The sequence below is a fragment of the Schistocerca cancellata genome, chromosome 3 (genome assembly GCF_023864275.1).
Source record: "Schistocerca cancellata isolate TAMUIC-IGC-003103 chromosome 3, iqSchCanc2.1, whole genome shotgun sequence".
NCBI classification, from domain to species: Eukaryota; Metazoa; Arthropoda; class Insecta; order Orthoptera; family Acrididae; genus Schistocerca; species Schistocerca cancellata.
The window spans coordinates 896,027,183-896,050,685 of record NC_064628.1 but is presented as its reverse complement, the minus strand read 5'-3'; the positions used below and the strand labels follow the sequence as shown (position 1 = coordinate 896,050,685).

Below are 23,503 nucleotides of genomic sequence, written 5' to 3'. Positions count from 1 at the left end.
TTGCACAACTTCTGTCATGCCACAAAAAATTCAACTAGGTTGTACTTTATTGGGCCACTTTCCTTCCACCACTGCAAGCTGGTCGCAGTATTCCAAAACATGAGCATTCTGTTGCAGTTATCGTGGAGTAACTGCTGCTGTACTCCATTCGATTTCAGTCTGTTCTCATTTTATCACCGACAAAAGTGAAAACAGTGCTCGGCAGGTACACTTTCGGAGCTTCTTGAACTACAAGAATAGTAACCTGTGTTTGATTTTCTGCAACAGTGTGTGTGCGTGTGGAGGAGTGGAAATATTTTTAAACCAATGACATATCCTATAATATTAAAAGATTTTTTGATGATTAAATAAATAAACTTAATATATGTAACCAAAAGAAGCGGGTTGTATAAACTTCGTGACTTGTGAGACCACGCACTGAATGCTTACGTCAATGAACACAACAAGATTCGAAAATCTTGGAAGAGCGGCGTGTCTGAAGATGAAATTTACATGTCACCTGTTTGTTAGTTTGCAACTGCAGATAGCACTTTCGTCTCCAAATGTTATTTCTTTTATATATGGGTTTGTGGCCCCTGATGTATCCCTGTACGATATCTGTTTTTATATTCAACATTTGGGTTCTGGCTTCCTTGTACTGTATTTAATTCGTGTCACAGCTCTTTGCCATAACGTGCATTATAACATTCATACCCACCCATATGATTTCAATTGACATCATAATTAAACCTGTACAACTACAAAGCATTTGTGGGGTCCTGTGTGTAGCTCACAATGCAACTACAGGAAGCCACAAGCTACAGCGCCACGTTAGTTGAGTGTGTGAACCTGGCTTCACTCTATGTTGTACAATGATGAGAACCTATGGATTACAGGTATGTCTGTTGTGGATCAGCATCACACTCTTCTTTAGGCTACTTGACGAAGTTCAGAATCTTTTTGGAGGCTATTGAGTAAGTCACAACAAATGCCTTCCAGGACAAACTACACGAAACACGAAACTTCCTGGCAGATTAAAACTGTGTGCCCGACCGAGACTCGAACTCGGGACCTTTGCCTTTCGCGGGCAAGTGCTCTACCATCTGAGCTACCGAAGCACGACTCACGCCCGGTCTCACAGCTCTACTTCTGCCAGTATCTCGTCTCCTACCTTCCAAACTTTATCTGCCAGGAAGTTTCATATCAGCGCACACTCCGCTGCAGAGTGAAAATCTCATTCTGGATACATGAAACACATCTGTCTTTGTGATGGAAATACATCAGCTCTAAACCGCTCCTGAAACGCTACTAACTCTCACAAGATAAACTATTATAGTACATCAAGGAACTCACAGGTCATTGCTTCATAGCTACATTCTGGAACAACATGAACCTTCCTCCTCTAGCCGTTCTTTACTGCGAAATTCATCCCCCACATCGCAGATCTTACTTCGCTTCAACTCTCAGAGCTTCAGCTCTACGCTTGTAAACGCAATTGTTAACCTCAATTTCTTAACACCATTCATTTCTCTAACTATGGCATTAATAAAATGGCTCTAAAGGATCCAATAGCCAAATGCATGCCAGCAAGGGTAATCTACACTAACATACTGAAAGTGTCCCATGGAACAGATAGTGCCTTTCTGGACAACACTACAAAGAAGCGACTTAAATTTAAACTTATTACATGCATAATGGTTGCCGAACTGCAATTGTGATATAAATTGGTAGGTTTTGTGTAAATATCTACACCTACATCTACGTGATTACTCTGCTATTCACAATAAAGTAACTGGCAGAGGGTTCAATGAACCACCTTCAAGCTGTCTTTCTTCCGTTCCACTCTCAAATGGCATGTAGGAAAAACGAGCACTTAAATTTTTCTGTGGGAGCTTGATTTCTCTTATTTTATCGTGATGATCATTTCATAACATGCAACCAGTCACTTTTTTATTTTGATACGATTTATTGAACCATTAATTAATCTACAAGCCACTGCAGGCTCATCATCACATGGAGGTGTTATAGGGACATTCTATTCTGCACAATGTGTAGCTAGAAAAGTGGACATCAAACTTTTTTGCACAGAAGCCAATAGTGACAATGTGTGGCTGAAAACGTACAAGTCTTATTGTTAATTGGTAGCCTATTAAATTACTATGTTATGAGTCCCAACAGTCTAGCTATGGTAAGAGCACAATAAGTTGGCTGCTGGCCCCCAAATACTGATCGTCAAAAGTCGGCTTTAACTGGAACACTTTATGTTGACTGTGGTCTGTTTCAGATTGCTGCAACCTCTGTGACCTGACAGTTGTGATACTATACTAGAGTGGAGAAGTGTTGTTGGTTTCACTATGTGTGCAAAGGACTTTGATTAATAATAGTATTTGTACTTAAATTTAAATGCGCTACTGAATATGAGACAGAATCACAAAAGTTTACTAAATGATTTAAATACCAGTTTTCTTCTAGTCATTGTGTTGTATTACAATACCCTTAATTGCATTAAAGTCCCTTGCTATAAATAAGTACCACATTTGAAGATGAGAGCTTATATAATGTGCATTCATGAATCCATATCACTATTGTGCCAAAATTTATACCACAGCAGGTGATTGCTACAAGTTCCGCACACATGAGTTGTCAGAACAATGCAACATTCCCACTCTCACAACCACAGTGGCCAACCACAGTGTCAGGCATCTTTTGTGACCTGTCCAAAGCCTTCGACACAGTAAATCATGATCTGCTTCTCCAAAAATTGGCACGCTATAGTTTTCAAGGCAAATATCTTAGCTGGATGTCATCATACGTGGCAAACAGAAAACAAAGAGTACTTATTAATATCAATGGCAAGAAATTTGTCTCTGGCTGGAAACACACTCAATTAGGGGTTCCACAAGGTTCAATATTAGAGCCACTACTTTTTCTGTATTACATTAATGATATGCCATGTCAGGTCCAGTCTGATACTATCCTCTATTCAGATGACTCAACAGCTGTAGTCTGTTGTAAAAATGAGGAAGACCTAATTCGTCATATTGAACAAACACTTAGGGATGTGGAGGCATGTGTCAAAAACAATAACTTGACATTAAATTTTACAAAAAGAGAAATTGTTCATTTCACCACAAAACAATCTGCTCAGTCTATAAGTGAAATAAGGTATATGGACAAAAAATTAGAGACTGCAGACTGTGTCAAATTCCTTGGCGTATTAGTCAATAAAAACCTGTTATGGAGTCACCATGTGGACAACATACTGGGCCGACTGAATAGCCTTGTATATATTATGAATATATTGTATAGTATTACTGATTTAGCTGTAAGAAAAACTATATATAATGCATATTTTGTTTCAGTCATTAGGTATAGTATAATTTTCTGGGGGTCTGAAAAAACAAATTTACTTAGAGCTTTTAGACAACAAAAAAGAATCATCCGAGCAATGGTGGGAGCAAAACCAAAGCAACATTGTAAACCTTTATTTTTAAAACTAGATCTAATGAGCATTCCAAGTATATACATCTATGAAACTCTCACTTTCACGAAAAGAAACCCACAACTTTCTGAGGGCAATTTCTTCTTGCATCAATATGATACTAGATATAGAACGAGTTACATGTTACCTACCCACCATCATATGAAAAAAACCAATACTATATGGGCATTAAATTTGTAAATAAAATATGGAAAGATATGGAAATACCCAAATGTAAAAGGTACCAAAAGAGACCTGGAAAAATATTTGAAAGATAAATGTTACTATAGTGTAGAAGATTTCGTGAATGGCAACAGTGCATTATAATTGTAATTAAAATACCTCTTTGAAGATGTTACACCATATATATTATTAGTTTATTGTCTATTTTTAGTATTATTATATAGTGTGTAAAACTGACAAGTCACCTATGTCACAACTTTTGATTGTGATAATAAAAATTGAATTGAATTGAACCTTCTACCCCACTACCCCAGAGGTAAGTGGCAAACTTTAATTTGCTCTTGGCTGAATACACCAATGTTAACTAAAATTAAGCACATCTTAAGATATTACTGTTTCTGTAAAGTAATTTTATTTGATACTGAGAAGAAAAACTACACTCTTAAGAAGTTAGTTGACATTTTTGGATGTGGCTGTGAGTTTTTAGATGTTTTTTTATTATAAAATACAGATGAGAATGACAGGCCACATGGATACTTGAGTCGTGGTGCATACTGCCCACAGGCTGCAGTTTGATGACTACTGAACAGGGCTGTAGTGTCGTAGTGATTGGACTGCCTTATGATATACGTGACAAATTGCTTCCAACATTGTACATTTTGCCAGCCTACACACTCACATACACAATATTTTGGTGGTCTTGGTTTCTCAATTTACTGCAAATGATACGGAGTATAATGTCTCTATAATAGCTCTATCCGATGAGACTGCAGCAGTTTGAAAACTAGTTAACAGTCTGATAAATCATATCAAATTTAAGCTACTGTTTGCATGCTATTCCACCATAAACAACATCAAATTTAAATTACCATGAGAGTCAACAATCCTCAGTATGGACTTTAGTGTCATCTTGGACGCCCTCAGTTTCTCCAGAGGGCTCTAAGAACGGACAATTCTATATTTATCAGATTCTTAATCGACCTGAAGGTGATAAAATACCACTATATAATCAAAACAAATAATTTTAACATGCACCATATCCGTGAGGAAATACAGGAACTACGGTATCAAAAGAAAATCACTGCCTTTATCTGGATCAAAGCACAAAGCAGAATAATGGGCAATGAGAAGTGTACACAGCAACAGAGGGGTACACTCAAATGCCACCTAGCTACTTCCTTTATGTATTCGAAATATAAATAAGGAATCAGTGGAGCATGTGACTAAGACTCTCATATGGAAGTAAGGAGGAAATCTATTCCAGAATTATACAATCGGTTTCAGGATATCGTGATGTGAAAAGTAGAAATATAGGTAATAGAGACTTTGTGCTCATTATGGCTTGTGTCACATTTAATCATGGACGAGTAGATACACACTTTGTTCGAACCCATATGGCTCTTTCTTCCCTCTGTGAGTGTGGAGTGCACAATGTTAACCATCTTCTCCTTGATTGCTCTAGACAGTATCAAGAGTGAACGCATCTGCTACAATCATTCGTCACAGCCCATATTGTCTCACATACAAATGTAAAAAATCTTGTTAAAGACAAATGAATTCTCAATATATTATCATTTATATCAATTTATAGTGGAAGGCTAAATTTCCCTTACCTTGTATTGCTTTTAGGAAGTATTTAAGTTAATAAGAAACCAACGTTTCGGCCATGGTTACTGTGACTTTGTTCTGAGTCTTCCAGTGTCACACAGATATACCCAGAAGAAGGCAATTGTAACCACGGCCGAAACGTTGGTATCATGAGTAACAGCTTCGTGCAGTATGAATCGGTACCTGTATATTGAAGTAATGAATAAGAATACAGCTGTAATGTATCTTCTATGTGATATACACTATGTGTAACAATGTTTTTTGTATACATGTTTTTCATCATTTGCTTGGCTTGTTCAATATCATGTTGTACACTTATGTACACTGAAAGACTCAGAGAATCAATAAAGGTACAGTACAGTACAGAAAACTTTCATGTTAACTGACTCTGGTCGCGGAAGGCTACGCAAGTATTAAGGTATTTATTCAAGTGATAGAAGTGTTTTTAAGTTATTTATCGCATTGTGTTCCTATCAGTGATGGATTTTGTGCGTGAGTTGAAGATTATGTGGATAATTCCCGAAGATGAATGATTCAGTTTTAAAAAGTACCATCTTTGTTGTGTCTGTTTAGTCAAAGAGTAGCAAAGTCTCACATTACACCTATGTGCAGGGATAAATGCAAAGCAGAGTATATAGTCAAGTGACTCAAGTCAATTGTTTGTTTGTAGCGGAGAAGCCGCTGGATGTCTTGAGCTGATTTGAAGTAAGGTATACAATGTCACGCGTAAAAAGTAGGGCAAACGATAAAATGTAGTTCAGGAAGTTTATATATGCCCAATTGGAAGACGTTACTTTCCAGCTGCAAGAACGTCATGTAAATAGTAATTAATGACCGTTCTTACCATAAGCATTCGCTTATGACTGTTTTGACTACTGCGTGTAACATCAATGCGACGAAGCTGAAGACAACTCCCATGGCAAAATCGTTCTTTTATTCCGTTCTATTGCTTTAGCGCAGTAAATGATTAGTGCGTCTTCGTAATTAGTTCAGTTGCAAAGTATAGAGAGAATTGCCGTCTCTCACTATTAGGGTTGTACGAAGTAATTATTGGCTTGATCGACGGAACTGTCATCGTACTCTGAAAAGTATTATATTTGGGATTATGGTATATAGTAAATGGTTTAGAAACTCGTTACGATTTACGGTTAGCCTGTTACCAGGTACAACGCTCTTGGACGTATCCTGTTTTTTAAATAACAAACACGCAGGATCTGCGTTAGTTTCACACATCAGATTATAGGTTTGAGTTTGTCATTAGTCGGTCTTCTAATATTTTTCTGACCACCACTTTTTCATGTCAATAATTTGAGCATTTGAATAATGCTGTTTACAGTTCATTTCCTGTAACTGGCAGCGTTAGTGCTAAGAGAGAATGTAGGTAAGGGCATACCTCTTACAATAGAATCACGCATAATAAAACACTGTTGTGGTGTTCAAACCAACTCTTGGGTCGAGGATGGTTTTACCTTACTTTGGTATTACAACGATGGGATATTGAAAGTAAAAGCAATGCCATGGAATATAATGACTGTTAGAGAGACTGAAAATATATATATATATATAAATTGCTTTGTTGTGAACTGAAATAGGATCCATGGACAAATAATTGTATGTGTGCAATCTTTCACACCATGCATAAAAAATAAATACACTAAGTACTTTGATGTCACCACAAAATTATTTGCATTGTACACTAAATGCTGTTGACAGGTGTATGTACAAGAAGACCACATGGTTCATTGCTTGTCTGAAGCTATAGTAAAATGAATGTAAACAATGTTGCAACTTGACATATGTTAATTGACTTTTCTCACTATGATATATTGCATATGTGTTAGTGCTACATTGCAACAAATGTTTATTTGATGCATCTTCAATCATTCTTAATCAAATGCTCTGCTTCCAACATATCCAAGCTGCCAAGTACCACATATAAAAGGTGAACCCAGATTGTTGCTATTGACAGACAGAGCTTGATCTCCAGATCCCTTCTGCTTTATCCTATGACATAATGTATAAAACACATACTTTGTTGATCAGTGCATCACTTAAATCTGTGTCAATGCCTGTGACTTCCTTTGTCCTCCAGGGGTTCAAATGCTCCTAAACATAACACTGGTTGCTATTGATTCACTAAATAAAGTGTTAAATTGTCACTCGTCCACAATGACATCTCTCACATACTGAAAAGAATTTCATACATTTTGAGTAGCCACATAATACTCCCTCTTGTGTTGTTACACACATTGAACTGTCTTTTTTTTAAATATTTGTTCTTGAAGTTGTGCCTGACTGACTTCGACCATAATTTGTTGTATGTTGTCATGCTACTGGTTATTTCTGTTATTTGTGTATCATGGGTCTGTCTGCATGGTTTTCTGCCTGTGACCACCAGTTACACATAAATGGGGCATTCACAAAGGGTTTATCCCGGTGCCCATGTGAAAAGCTGATTTACAAGTGTACACAGACTTTGCTTGTCTGGTTGATGCTTTCTCTTTGGACAACTTTTTGTTTCATGAGAAAATTGGTGTATCTGATCCTAGTACATGTAGTGTTTCACTTTCATAAGAGGAAGTTATTTATTTTAACATAACTGACAATTTGCTCTCCTAGAATATTTTTATTTATGTGGAAGTTCTGCTCTTCAATCAATAGGCATATCCTAGTTATGGTATGTTTACTGAGTAGGCTAACATATCTACTTGGTGTACCCACATGACAGTAAGGAAAATGTCGATGGGAGTTGTGCTCATTATTCTTGTGTATCATATTATGGAATTATATCGAAAAACAAAGATGATGAGACTTACCAAACAAAAGCGCTGGCAGGTTGATAGACACACAAACAAAAACAAACATACACACAAAATTCTAGCTTTCGCAACCAACGGCTGCTTCCACAGGAAAGAGGGAAGGAGAGGGAAAGACGAAAGGATGTGGGTTTTAAGGGAGAGAGTAAGGAGTCATTCCAATCCCGGGAGCGGAAAGACTTACCTTAGGGGGAAAAAAGGACGGGTATACACTTGCGCGCGCGCGCACATACATATACAGACACAAGCAGACATATCTATGTCTATGATATATATATATCTATGATATGTCTGCTTGTGTCTGTATATGTGTGGATGGATATGTGTGTGTGTGTGAGAGTGTATACCCGTCCTTTTTCGCCCCCTAAGGTAGGTCTTTCCGCTCCCGGGATTGGAAGGACTCCTTACCCTCTCCCTTGAAATCCACATCCTTTCGTCTTTCCCTCTCCTTCCTTCTTTCCTGACGAAGCAGTCGTTGGTTGCGAAAGCTAGAATTTTGTGTGTATGTTTGTGTTTGTTTGTTTGTGTGTCTATCGACCTGCCAGCGCTTTTGTTTGGTAAGTCTCATCATCTTTGTTTTTAGATATATTTTTCCTACGTGGAATGTTTCCCTCTATTATACACTCCTGGAAATGGAAAAAAGAACACATTGACACCGGTGTGTCAGACCCACCATACTTGCTCCGGACACTGCGAGAGGGCTGTACAAGCAATGATCACACACACGGCACAGCGGACACACCAGGAACCGCGGTGTTGGCCGTCGAATGGCGCTAGCTGCGCAGCATTTGTGCACCGCCACCGTCAGTGTCAGCCAGTTTGCCATGGCATACGGAGCTCAATCGCAGTCGTTAACACTGGTAGCATGCCGCGACAGCGTGGACGTGAACCGTATGTGCAGTTGACGGACTTTGAGCGAGGGCGTATAGTGGGCATGCGGGAGGCCGGGTGGACGTACCGCCGAATTGCTCAACACGTGGGGCGTGAGGTCTCCACAGTACATCGATGTTGCCGCCAGTGGTCGGCGGAAGGTGCACGTGCCCGTCGACCTGGGACCGGACCGCAGCGACGCACGGATGCACGCCAAGACCGTAGGATCCTACGCATTGCCGTAGGGGACAGCACCGCCACTTCCCAGCAAATTAGGGACACTGTTGCTCCTGGGGTATCAGCGAGGACCATTCGCAACCGTCTCCATGAAGCTGGGCTACGGTCCCGCACACCGTTAGGCCGTCTTCCGCTCACGCCTCAACATCGTGCAGCCCGCCTCCAGTGGTGTCGCGACAGGCGTGAATGGAGGGACGAATGGAGACGTGTCGTCTTCAGCGATGAGAGTCGCTTCTGCCTTGGTGCCAATGATGGTCGTATGCGTGTTTGGCGCCGTGCAGGTGAGCGCCACAATCAGGACTGCATACGACCGAGGCACACAGGGCCAACACCCGGCATCATGGTGTGGGGAGCAATCTCCTACACTGGCCGTACACCACTGGTGATCGTCGAGGGGACACTGAATAGTGCACGGTACATCCAAACCGTCATCGAACCCATCGTTGTACCATTCCTAGACCGGCAAGGGAACTTGCTGTTCCAACAGGACAATGCACGTCCGCATGTATCCCGTGCCACCCAACGTGCTCTAGAAGGTGTAAGTCAACTATCCTGGCCAGCAAGATCTCCGGATCTGTCCCCCATTGAGCATGTTTGGGACTGGATGAAGCGTCGTCTCACACGGTCTGCACGTCCAGCACGAACGCTGGTCCAACTGAGGCGCCAGGTGGAAATGGCATGGCAAGCCGTTCCACAGGACTACATCCAGCATCTCTACGATCGTCTCCATGGGAGAATAGCAGCCTGCATTGCTGCGAAAGGTGGATATACACTGTACTAGTGCCGACATTGTGCATGCTCTGTTGCCTGTGTCTCTGTGCCTGTGGTTCTGTCAGTGTGATCATGTGATGTATCTGACCCCAGGAATGTGTCAATAAAGTTTCCCCTTCCTGGGACAATGAATTCACGGTGTTCTTATTTCAATTTCCAGGAGTGTATTATGGAATTAGGTTCTTTTAAACAATGTATCATATTGACCAGTTAAGTCAAAAAATTTCTAGATCTTTCAGCATATGATTGTGTTTCCTCCTCGAAATATTGGTTGTAGCAACAGACTGACAGGTGAATAATCCTAGGTCTAGACTATCTTTGAAGGTGCTAAATTATTTGGTTGTGAGTTGGCAAATGGAAGTTTTGATAGCAGACTGGTTTCTAGTTTAGACCAACGTCTCAGTTCACATTATAATTAATACACTTCCCATTATAATCACCTAAAGTTGCAAAGTAAATTCAGGGAAGTTTTATTACACAATAGACAAAGCTCCAAGTACTTTGTGCATATTATGTACATGTATATAAACTTTGAAGAATACTGGGGGGCAGTGCTGTAGACTGCAGTGCATTCAAAAGTCTAGTGGGCCTTTATCCTGCAGTAGATATAAAATTGTGCCCCCCCCCCCCCCCCCAAATCATCATCTATCTTGGAGAGGTGCCAACAATATGATGACTGGTGGAGATTCCACATATTCTGTAAAGGTCTTGGGATTAAATAAGACCACTCACTGAAAAGCAGAAACGTAGAGCTGTCAATAGGCACAGACGAAAGAAAGAAAACTTGGTAGCTTTCAATGTTATCCTTCGAACACACATACACACAAAAATGTGTGTATGTCCATATGCCCCTAGCCGGCACTGTGTAAGAAGTCTGGTTACATGGTATGTGACAGGTCATTCACATATACAAAGAATAGGAATGGATAAAAAATTGAACCCTGTAAGGACTCCATTTGTAATTTCTCCACTGTCACTTATTTTCTTACTTCCCTGCGATGTTTGAATTGATCACCCTAACTTTAATGTCATTGTTGTTAAGTATAATTCAGACCAATTTTTGTAATACCATTAATTAAAGTGCTGTGATAACCAGGTGTGCCTTCTTGTGGTACACTATTGTTGCTAGCCATAGAGAGCATTCAATCCTCACAATAGCGGAGTACTGGTCATAGAAATATGATGTTAGAATAATAAGAGTGATAGAGATACGGGTGTAAAGTAGCTGAATGAGGTAATGTTCAACACAAAGTTAAATGTCTTGGAGGGAGGGAAGAAAGGAAAGAAGGTTAAGAGTTTAATGTCCCATTGACATAGAGGTCATTAGAGATGGAAAACTCTTATACTCCAGTTTAGAACAAAATACATAGAATAGTATACATAAAGGTAGGAACAAAATACATCAACAAAAGGCATATTACAATTGGAGGTAGCATGAGAACCAGTAATTTTATATTTACAGTCAAGTTCTTAGCCATCAGGAGGGGTAAATTGCATGCCTGGAACACAAAAGGTCATGATGTTGATTCCTGGCCAGACCATAAAATGTCTGCCTCTGCTCATGCCTTCACTACTTGGTGAGTAGTATCAAGTTATTGCTAACCAGTAGTGCAGGCTGTTTTAGAAGAGCAGTCAGGCCTACTGATCGACAGAATGTTATATTGGATTGGTTACCTTGTCTTTTGTTTGTAGGTAGCTTGGGACTTTCGCTATGGCACTTCCTTGAAGCTCAAGTTCAATGTTTGTGCAAATTTTCACTCATCAATTATAGTTAAAGGACATTTTTTCCATTGTAAAGTTAACTGTAGGTTTCATAGCTACCTCTAACACCAGCCAAAGACTGTGCCTATCCAACAGTCTTGTGAGAGGCTCCAGGTAGACACAGTGCAGGAGAGCACGTAGATGACTCCAGATGCCTTTATCAAAGGGAACTGGAGGAAACTCAACAGGTTCTGTAAATAAGCTCAGTGTAAGCAATGTATATGTGACAAGTGAAGTCAGTATTATTTTTTTGGAGCCAACATGACAAATAATACAGTTAAAGGGAGGACACTAATCTCGTACTAACACAAATGAAATCTTGACTATCATAATAATGAAAATTAATATCTCCTAAAAAAGTAGTCACTCAACAAAATTAATAATGCATAAACTAAACTAGTCCACAGAGAACCCAAAAGCTTTAGCTCAGGGGAAGCATGTAAAATTGATATTCAGATTTAAAAACTTACTAATTTATTAAGTAATTTCACAAGTACAGTTCATCTTTCTGTAGCAAAACTATCTCCTTGGGCCCTGGTATGTGACATTTACTGGGCCCTGGTATGTGACATTTACAAGTATGGTGGTAAAAGATGTTAATAAGAAAAGTGTGTGATAACTGTCATCTTTTATCTTGCCATTCTTAAAGAGATATTGTAACTGTGGCTTGTTTTAGTCACCCAGGAAAAATTCTCTGCATTGATGATGTGTAAAAGGATATGTGTGTTAAACCCAAATTAAAGTTTGTTGTGAAATTTTCAAATGTTCCCCCATGTTGCCATATTTTTGACCTAGAAGATGTACTGTAATTTTAAATCTGAATCATTCCACATTATATTGAGAGGTCACAATTATGAGCCATGAAACATTCACATAACTGAAGTAACTAACTTGCTTTTTCAACCAAATTGAAACCATGTACTTATGGCACTGGATATTCACTCAGGTTGAGTAGTGTTCTAATCTTCAGACTCTATTCACTCTGTACTGATTAACTTATGTGACACAGTAATGAAAGAATACCTTTATATGTTTCAGTTTCCCAGAACCATGTCACCTGATGGCAGGTACACTGGTACTGTCCCGAAGACTAGTACACATAAAGGGTCTACACGGAGAGATACATCTGCTTTGCGAAGGCAGGAACACAGAAGCAATGTACCTAATAACCTTGTAAGTTTTAGCTGAGCTTCTGTCTGGCTAGACTGAAACTAAAGCAATTGTTGATATCTTGTCATTTTTCCTTTGATGAACTTTAACATCCCTGAAGCATTGTGACCATGTTGTATAATGCAGAAATTGCTGTTTTGGTTAGGTGTTTATTTGTGAAGTGTTTGTTGCAAATGTTGATGCTGAATGTTTTGGTTAGGAATTTGCCCTTGGCATTTGGCTGTGAAGTGTGCATGTATGGCAAATCTTGAAGCAGGATTTAAATTCGACAACACATAGATCACTTCCTCCATTAGCACCAGTATTAGGTGATGCTACAGTTATTGTGGGACAGTCCACAGCAAAAACTGCATGAATGCTTATGAGTTGTGATGTATTGTATTGGTCTCTTGCTGGAAAGAGCAAAATGATCCCACTACAGTCCCCCCACCCCCACCCCCCACCCTCCCCCACTCCCCTCCTTGGCCCCTGCAACCGACGTCAAGTTGCCAACAGTAGAAACCATCTGCTATGAGCACTTGTGTCAATGTTGCCCTGTAAACTGCACTACTGCTATAAAATGCCTAAAAATGTTGTCCTTTGTATGAGAGATAAATACGAAATTAATTAACGGTTTGAGAAATGAGAATCTGCACACTTAGTATAGACTTTATTGTGTTTATAGGGTAACTGTCTATGTGGTATTGTTATTTTGGAGGAGTGGGTTCAAATCCCTAGCCAACCACCCTGCCACCTTTCTCTTGTTTTGTAAATCACTTCAGGCAAATGCTTGAATAGTGCCTGCTTGACAAGAGAGTGAGAACAGTTTGAGATATTCTATAATATGATTACCCTCTTCAGTGAACCCTTATTTTTATGTGTAAGCACACACATGCAAGTGCCGATTTTTTTGCAGGCTGAAAAGTTCTGAAAGCCTTTGCAGACAGCTAGCATCACACCAAGCATTGTTGGCAGAAGGCAGCCCGTAGATGGCTGTGGAGGGTACCAACAGCCTGTTCATGGATGCTATTTCTCTGTAGGATAAACATCTCTCAACACTCTGCCCAAAATTCTCTCTCATTTTGCTATCTATATTGGCATAGCTTTACTATGGCTATGAATACAAACTGTTTTCTACTCCAAATTGTACATCCATTAGTTTACTTTCTTTTTGAGATTTTCAACATCTCACCATAAAGATGTCATGTTTTAGCACATTTTATATATATATTATCACTTACTTCACTGATCTCTATCACACCACCGCTACCTCCTCGTCCTGCCATCCTCCCCCCGTTCTTCCCACCACTTCACTGTCGCTACTGTGGCTCAGTCTTCTCCTCTGTTTTCAATGTTTTCTTCTATTCCATTTAACCACTTCTCCCTTCACCTTCCCTTCAGTCTCTTATGCATCATTTGCATCTCGTGCATTTTCCTTGGCATCCTCATCCATTCTCTTCAGAAGTCTTTTCCTTTAGGGATTCCTCATCTCTCTAAAACTTTTCTTTCTCCTCTTCTCCATTTTTGTTACTTATCCACCTTCTCAAAAACTTTATTTCACTTGATCGCATTTTACATTTTTCTCTTTTTTACTTGTTGTGACCACCAGTTCACAACTCATTGCAATACGATTTAGGCCACTCTCTTGCTCAATTTGTACCCAAACATCCAATTGCTTCTTTTTTCCCCACTCTGATGTTCCCCCACAACACCAGGTTATCAGTAGGCAGCGTTGCTGTCTTCCTGTCTTCTGTCTTGCCACTTTCGTCTTTATCACATCAGTCACCACAATGAAAAGTAATGGAGATAGCGAACATCCTTGTTTCCGGCAGTTTCTCTGCTTGTCATCCTTTTCTCTCTATTTTCCTCTTTAACACAACTTACATTTCCCTGGTACAATTCTGTTTTTCTTAGTACAGTCTGCTTCTCTACCCCATTCCTTCTTATTTTCTCATCTGTTACAAAATATAAGTTATGACTATCCAGGACTGAGTTTCTGAAGGTCTAGCTATGAAAATGTAATGAACTGATCTTCTTATTATGTTTGTAGTGTGTGCTACCCACAGGCTGTTGTATCATTGTAATATGAAAATTGCTCCACTGAAATGCACAAAGTGCATCTGAAATGATCTGAATTTTATTGGCACTGTGGTAATTCTACTGACTTGTTTTCCAAATCATTTTAGTGATACCTTGACCAACAATCATCTCCAGGAAATGTTCACTCGTGCCGGAAGTCACAGATTCGGAGAGAAATTGCCGCAGGTGAAGTGTACAAACTGTGTTGTCCGTGCCTGCTGCAAATTCCCAAAACAGTGATTTGCCTTCAGAACCACTTTAAAATAATTACATAGAAATGTTTCTCTTCCTTCTGCATGGAAAGGTAACAAGGCTACTGTTCGGAAGGAACTGAGTGAACTCATGCATTGTGTCCACTAAACCAAGTGAGATGAAACTTGCAGTAGTGTAAAAGCTTATTAAAAACAACAGTGGAAATTTCTGGGCAGGAATATCAACAATATTAGGTAAAGGAGAGACTGTTACTTACTGTAAACATGACCTGTTGAGTTGCAGACATGCACAATGAAAAGACTGTTTCTTATTGTTATACCTTTTGGCCAGAGCCTCCTTCAGCAAAGAAAGCACACACACTTTTACACAAGCAAGCACACCTAATACACACATAACCATTACTACTGCCAGGGTCATGCCAGTGGTAGCAATCACATGTGTATAAAGTGTGTTTGCTTGCTTTGGTGAATGTGTGTGTGTTTTCTTTTGCTGGAGAAGGATTTGGCTGAAAGCTGTAATGTGTAACAGTCTCTCCATTTTGCTGTCTGCAACTCGATGGATCATCTATAAAAACGTATTGTCAGCCATTTTTATTGACAGTTAAGAAATCTACAGTAGTAAACAATCCCTTTGCCAAAGGACTTGCTGAGGCCTTTTCAGATGAACACTCGTATAGAAAGAGATCTGCAACAACTTATTGCGACATACACCTACCGACCAGGCACAAAGGAACATCCCTTTTGGTATTTTCTCACACCTTCCAAACTGGTTTTGTACTGACTACTCAGTGAATGTCATATCTTTGTGCTTCTTGATTCTAATATACTGTTCTATGAACCATCTCTCTGCAGATTATCCAGTTGTCAGACACTGCAATATTAAATATATTGCATTATCCCAAGCTGCAATGAATTTGATGCATGTTATGTAATAAATGCAATAGAGAGTTGGCAGCACAATAATATTAAGAAATACTTCTCTTCTGTTTCTGTAGAGTTTGAATTTCACTGTTCATGATCCATTGTAGTTTTCTCTAGGATTAATTATTTGAAAATTTTAAGCAGTGATCGTTCTTGGTTGCGGATTGATCAAATAAAATGTAACTTCCTTTGCGCCATTTTCACAGCAAATTGTTCTGTTATCTTTGTGACCACAAAATATGTCTAATACTTGCTATGAACAACTGTTTTGTACTGCCTCATGCCTCAGCCATGTTGGAGCTAAAAAAAAATAATAAAAATATTACAAATTAATGTTTAAAGATTGATCTAGCGTTATATTTGCAATTGTTTTGACTTTCTGAGCATGTTTCTTCTTATAAATGTGGTTGAGTAGATTGTAATTATAAAACTTGTCTTATAGCTTTTTACAGTATGAGGTTCAGTGTCTCAGTGGTGAAGTGTCAGGTTATGAATCTAAAAGTCTCGGTTTCAATCGCCAGTCAGTCGTACAATTTTTTTCTGTCACTTATTTCATCTCATGCAATGTTTTTTGTTGTGAAAAATCCCGAGTTGCACAATGCTTCGGAATCCGCGTTAATTGTTGGCCCCCTATAACCGCAAGGGTAAGACAGATCAAAGGTTGGAGACAGACAACAGCATACCATCTCGAACAAGACCATTCGTAGTGAAGCAGTGTGGTGTTCAAAACAATCTTCAGATTGATAGCTACTTTACTTTTTACTTAGCTTCTTACTGTATTTTTATGATATATTATTTTGATAACTGTGGAAAATATAATATCAATTGATTGTTATGAAACCCATGACATAGTGAAGCATATATCTTAGAAATATTACAAATGGAAGTGTTTGTCACAAGTATGCACAATTTATACGTCTACCAGAAATTATACTGTGACATGACTGTATTTAATTAAACAGAACCACACCTATTTAGGCTCTTCCACACAGAATTAATGTTACTATATTAATGACTATGTACTAAATAAGTGCCATACAAATCTAAACTGGATAATTAATTCACACTGTGAGAGTAGTCACGTCCTCTACGAACTATACTTCAGGAGATTCACAGCATTCTATGTAATATCACCTTAAACTATCCACACATTGATGCATAGTCACCAACAGACTGTTGCCAAAGACCAGCTGTGACTAAACAGCGTTGTTTTAGATTTTGTTGATGTTAAATGCTTCATAACCCGTCTGAATCCTTCCCCTTTTTCATTATTGTGCCATTGGGAACACTTCTTCCAACATATCCTACATTCTACCAATCCCCTGTGCCTAAGTTTGCAGTAGTTCATGCTCTTCACATACCTTGCCCCCCCCCCTCCCCCCGCCCTCCCCACTCCTGTACCCACCCTGTCGCATCTTCCTGCTGCCACACGTCCTGCTACACCCCTAGCTCATCTGTATGTCTTTCTTTAACTCCGAGGTCTCCACCTTCCACCTGTATTCTAGCTTCGTAGCATTTCTTCTAATAGCTGGGTGTCATTTCACTTGTGTCCTTGCATAGGTATTATCCTTGCCTCCTCCAGGTACTGTATGAGCACAGCCTTACCGTATTTACTCGAATCTAAACCGCACCTGAAAAATGAGACTCGAAATCAAGGGAAAAAAAAATTCCTGAATCTAAGCCACACCTGAAATTTGAGACTCGAAATTCAAGGGAAGAGAAAAGTTTTAGGCCGCACCTCCAAATCGAAACAAAGTTGGTCCATTGTAATATGAGAAACAATTTAGGTCGAATGAATGACGATACAGCTACAGTAGTTTGGTTTGAGTCGTAAGCTTAGCAGTTAAGCTTTACCATGTAGCCATTGCAATGCGTCAGGCGCTCCGTCCGTATTTATACGGATACCCTTCCTTTTTCACATGCTTCATCTGGTTTGAATTGATTGCTTATTTTTCTTTGATCAGATAATTGCCGTTGTCTTTGTTATAGGTGTTTATGTCACCCTAAGCTGAAAATGCATTACTGTACTGTCATGCATTGTTTGTCGCATTCTGATAATGAATGTTTACAGCCTATCACAGCTCGCGGCTGGGTTGCTTTTGTGCACGCTACTGCCGCTTACAATTAAAAAAGAAAGAAAAAAGAGAGGAATCGTCTCATTAGCAAGACAATGGCAAGCGACTGCTATTTGTTGTTACTTGCGCTGCTGCTTTCTTTGATAATGATCAACAAGAACCAAATAATAGACTGCGTATGATAGATGTTCTGAACGAGAGTTTACCTAAAATTTTTCTCCGTTTGAAAATCTTTGCAGACGCCTCTTTAGTACTTTACATTCTGCACAGAAATTAGTCATCTTAGATTTAAAAATCTAGTCAATTGCCGTGCTTCATTTCTGCCTGTATCACTATTAGGCATAAGAATAATACAAATAAAAACATGACATAATATGTATATTCTTCACAGTTCGCTGTTGCCTCACTCTTGTTTCATAGTTTATTAGGCAGACAGGATTTAAATGAGATAGCAGCAAACCCGAAAGAATACATGTCAAAATGTTTATATTCGTATTATTCTTATGGTGTAGAGAATACTGCATGTGATTCACAATTCATAAAAGTTCCTATTAGTAACCATCTCTTGTCACAGGTAGGAAAAAATTCAGAACGTAGAGTTGGCCATATTGACAAACATCCCAAACAGTCTTGCCAGTCTGATTTTCATAGTACATTGAAATGCTGCTACATTTGAAGATGAACAATACAGAATTTGTATTTACTTCGTTGGATAATGTATAAAATGCAGTGGTCGAAACTAGGGGCAGAGAAAAAAGCTCGTCTTCCACCTATTTTATTTATTTATTTACTGACACAGAGGTTTTGGCGCTAGGATTTATCTTTGTGCCTGCAAAGCATGCCTGTGTAGCGCTACATATATTCGACGGCAGAAGTTAGCTGTGGCGGCACCTACCAACATTTTTCAGAACTTCCGCTTACTTTGCACTCGATTCTAAGCCGCAGGCAGTTTTTTGGAGTACAAAAACCGGAAAAAAAAGTACGGCTTACATTCGAGTAAATACGGTAACCTTAACCTTAACCGTACACCTACTGTTCATTTGTCTATACCATGCCTCTTCCATGTCCCCAACCTCTGTTCCAACCAAAATTGCAATGTGTCCCAATCAGCTTTCATCACCAGGATCAGTTGTCCAACAATCTGCCATCTGTTAACAGCAAAGCATTTAGGATTTGGCAGGGACTGTTCAGAACATCCTGTCACACCCATTGTGAGGACAATAGTCTAAAATATATCAGTAAAACTTATGGTTACTTGTGTTCCACTCACTTGGCAGCCACATTATGTATTTATCTATTTACCACGGAAGTTATGTAGACTGAGTACTAGAAATTTCTAATAGCTAAATGGGCAAAAGACTTTAATGAGCTGTGAATTTTATTAATCAATTGAATTTATCTGTGCAAGTATATCTGTAGAGACAGTTAACTCTTGGCACACTGAACAAATCACAGATTATGCTTGCAGAAGTGTCACAAAGGAATAAGAATTAATCTGCACATGGTGAAGATATTATATTGTGGCTGTGCCAGTCTAGAAAGTTCTGTACTGTTAAATATTAAGAAATAAAATTAAATGTAGTTCCAGCCTATTGAAACCCAAAATATCTCATGAAAGAATACCTCCTAATTCAAAATAATTCAGATTGGGTGGGCAGAAAGTAAGCACAAGCATATACATAAAAATTATGTGATATTGTAATTTAAGGACTTACCCTTTTACTTTTTCCTGTTTGCCACCCACTTCTGCACAAATTGTTCAATATTGTTGTAGCTTTGCCTGTAGACCCATTTTATTTCCTATTAATAGTATGCTATCTCCTTTTTTTCATCTTTATTTCTGCTTATTTTACTCTTAATTGCCCCCTTTTGATTCTTTTATTTGTCATTCATTGTTATTTGGAATTTTTGAATTTTTCTTATGTTCAGGTTGCTACTTATAAAAATATGACTTTTCAAAATATATACAGTCTGTGAGTAGCTGTTATTTTTGAAACATATTATATTTCTATGTATGAAGTATGTCCAGACTAACAGCATTTTCTGTGAGAGAAACACTGTATAATAAGCAAAATTTTGCAAATTAGCATTTCCTTTTAATTATTTTAAAAGCCGGCTGTGGATAACTGATGTAATGACTGCACTTTTTCATATTGCCCCATGCCCTTTTCCCCAGCTGAACATCTGCCATTGTTTGGATATTTATAAAATCTTTTGTTTTTTAATGAGTGTGTGGTTTCTTTTTGTAAGCAACCACTTTTTTCAATAAAGGGGTATAAAGAGCCTAGGGAAGTAATTAAATTCCAATAGCACTCAACATCTGCATTTAGCCAGGCAGTTGATTGCAGATCCTGTTAAATTTGCTGGCTGCAGACCATCATGATATACAGGTGGTCTGTGAGCTAAAAGTAGCCCAAGAAAGCTCTCATTCTATAATTATCTCTTGGAGGGGATAGATGCCAGATCTTGGCAGTGCGCTGGTGCCATGTGCTGACAGAGAACGTGCCACATGTACTCATTTACTGACACCCGTGTGTAGGTTCTTCAGACAGTTAAAAACAGGACCAAGTATATAATTATATTTATACATACTGGTAAATATCTGCCTTTTTAAAATTTGTATTGATTAGTAGTAATTCTTTTTATAAAAGTACTTAATGTTTATCTGGTAGATGTATTCTTGAAGAGCTATTGCATTATAAATTGTATTAATCTTGCAATGGATAATGTTGTAACTTAATCATCATTATTTGTCTTTCTATTGAATATTGTACAAACATTGTAGCTACGTCGATATTCATAGGTAGTGTGTTACTAAGAAATGAAACAGCAGTCTTTAACTGTATGGCAAATGAACAAGCACTATCAGGTGCAAAATTATATATATGCACACCTCTTTTTTTATGTCTCATACCTTTTACTGGGAGTGAGAGTTGTAGAACATTTATACATAAGGCAGAATATAAAACAAGATTATTACTGAAGCTTTTTTTAAAATCACTGTCTTTGAAGTAAAAGAGATTTAACGTACTGAAAACCTTTAGTGTGGAAATGTGGGGAACACTAATTTGTATGTCAGATGGTGACTGCTGAAACACAAGCACTAATGAACTCTTAGCTGTTTAACATTTAAAAGTAAGAAACAACTAATAATTCAAAATAATATTGTAAAAAGAAAACAAATGAGAAGCAGCACTTTGTTTAGCAACAGGATGTTCTGCTGGATATGTTTGTATTGAAGCTGGTGTGCTTTAGTCTTTCTGTGTGAATTATCATCTTCAACCTGTTAGTGTAATGAAGGAGGAAGATCTGGGACAGGGGAACACATGGAAGAATCTGCAGTTTTGTGTGAAATCTGATGTGGTACTGCTTTTAGGCATTTCTATTGGAAGCCTTTCTTAGCCAGAAATGAGTATTAAATGTTTAGTACATATCGAAGCCACACAAGACTGTAATAATGAAAACAAATTTTCAGTTTGATTTACTCTTTTTTTATATACATGTAAAATATATATTGGTTATTCATATTCTTTGCAAGTCAGCAACCTACTCTATGTTGCAGTCATTTCACAACTGTGTTACAGCACTTCCTGGCTGCTTATGAGTCATTTGTCTATATTTGGTGACATTTGTTTGTACATTTAGGTTCACATTCCCAGAATTATGGTTGCAGCTAAAGAAGAAAACAGGCAAATTGTTTGTTAGCTATTAATTACCTCTGTTGCTGGAAATGCGTGTGTGGGGTTACTTTCGAATCTTGCTGACAGTGTTGAACTTGTTTCTACTTTGACTCAGTATTCTCCCTGGAAATATAATCTACAACACGTTTGTTGGTGTGATTTTTATCTACAGCCAGTTTATGAGAGTGGTTTCATAAGTCTGGTAAAAAAGCAAGAAAAAATGTTTGTTTCATAAGCAACTCATCTTACTTCTCGACATAGTCTACTTTGAAGGATCTGCTCTGTGTTCAGCAATCCTTCAGCCTTTTCGTCCCATTGGAAAATAGGTTCTGTCAAACTCTTACTCATTGACTGCAACTATCACTTCCTCATTCGATGAAAATTTCTTCCCATCAAGCCCAAGTTTCAAGTTTGGGAACAGAAGAAGTCACTTGGGACTAAGTGAATGAGGAACCAATTCAAAATGTGGTTCATGCACTTTCACCATTTTTATCGCTGATGTGTGGGATGATGCATTATCCTGGTGAAAAAGCACTTTTTTTTGTGTCAACCTAAGGCTTTTTTTGCAGTCAGTGCAGCTTTCAGACAATCCAACAATGGGGCACAATAGGGTGGATCTAGTTGTGGTTCGCCTTTTGTCCTAGTAATCTGTGAAGATTATTCCTTGAGAATCCTAAAAACAGTGGCCATCACCTTACCAGCCAGCAACACACTCTTTGCCTTCTTTGATGCACTTTCACTAGCCTTTGTCCATTGTTTTGACTGCTGTTTTGACTCTAGTGTGTAATAATGGATCCAGGTCTCATCAGCAGTCACAAATTAGTACAAAAGATCTTGCGGGTGCCATTAAATATCATCAGACATTGTGTTTAAATGTTGTGCTGGATGTGCTTGTGGTTGACTGTGAGCAATCGCAGCACCCATCTCACACACAGCTTCTTCATAGCCAGTTGTCCATGCAGGATAATATGCACTCACATAGTTGAGGTGCCTGCAGTCTCGGCATTCCCACAACTGGGTGGCCGGAGTGCACTTAATCTTTGGTGCTTGTCTGACAATGTTTTAATTCATTAATCCAAAAGTAAATGGTCTTCAGTGATGGTGCTGAGTCCACATGAACACCATCCAATTCTGTTTTAATTTATGTGGCACCTCAACCTTTCAAATGTTTAATAACAGCATGAAACTGTTTTCTCCATTTTCAATCGTCGTCGACTCCTGACCAATTCAGATGGTTGTCAACAGTTAACTGTACACTGGACATTGTTGAAATTCTTTGTACAAACCTTAGAATGATCAAGCTTACCAATCATAAAGATGTAACAAGAATGTTCCATTCTTTCGTGGAAATTTACCATATCAAACCATCATCTTACAACTGTATATTGTAGCAAGAGAAAAGGCATTTCAGTTTGTTTCCAGAATTGAATGAAGGTATGCAGTGAGAACTTGTCATTGGTTGGTGTAGTTTTAAACAGATGTGGTCAGTAAGCAACCTGATGACTGTGAGCTAGTATGACAATAAACCATAAGGTTCAAGTCGTTACCACTCTTTATGAAGAGAAAAATGGCTACAATGAGAAGTTCTTTTTGCTACAGAGCTTTTTGCTGAAAAGTGACTTGACTTGAGAATAAACAATCACAATTCAGTTTCTGTGTATTATAACGGATTTTGCCAGAT

At 38.6% G+C, this 23,503-nt stretch overlaps 1 protein-coding gene across 4 annotated transcripts in view; it reads left to right on the top strand.

The window, feature by feature from the left end:
* Window positions 1-5,862: 5,862 nt before the first annotated feature.
* The window catches only part of LOC126175965 (pericentriolar material 1 protein-like), a 405,228-nt gene continuing 387,587 nt past the window's right edge, over window positions 5,863-23,503 (top strand). For 2 of the 4 annotated variants that reach the window (XM_049923056.1, XM_049923053.1), the window contains exons 1-2: window positions 5,863-5,956; window positions 12,745-12,879. In XM_049923056.1, coding sequence (XP_049779013.1) covers window positions 12,757-12,879 — 123 coding nt within the window. In that variant the 5' untranslated portion in view covers window positions 5,863-5,956; window positions 12,745-12,756. Of the gene's footprint in view, window positions 5,962-12,744; window positions 12,880-20,589; window positions 20,737-23,503 lie in introns of those variants that run through there. The other 2 variants (XM_049923054.1, XM_049923057.1) reach the window with 2 other exon arrangements.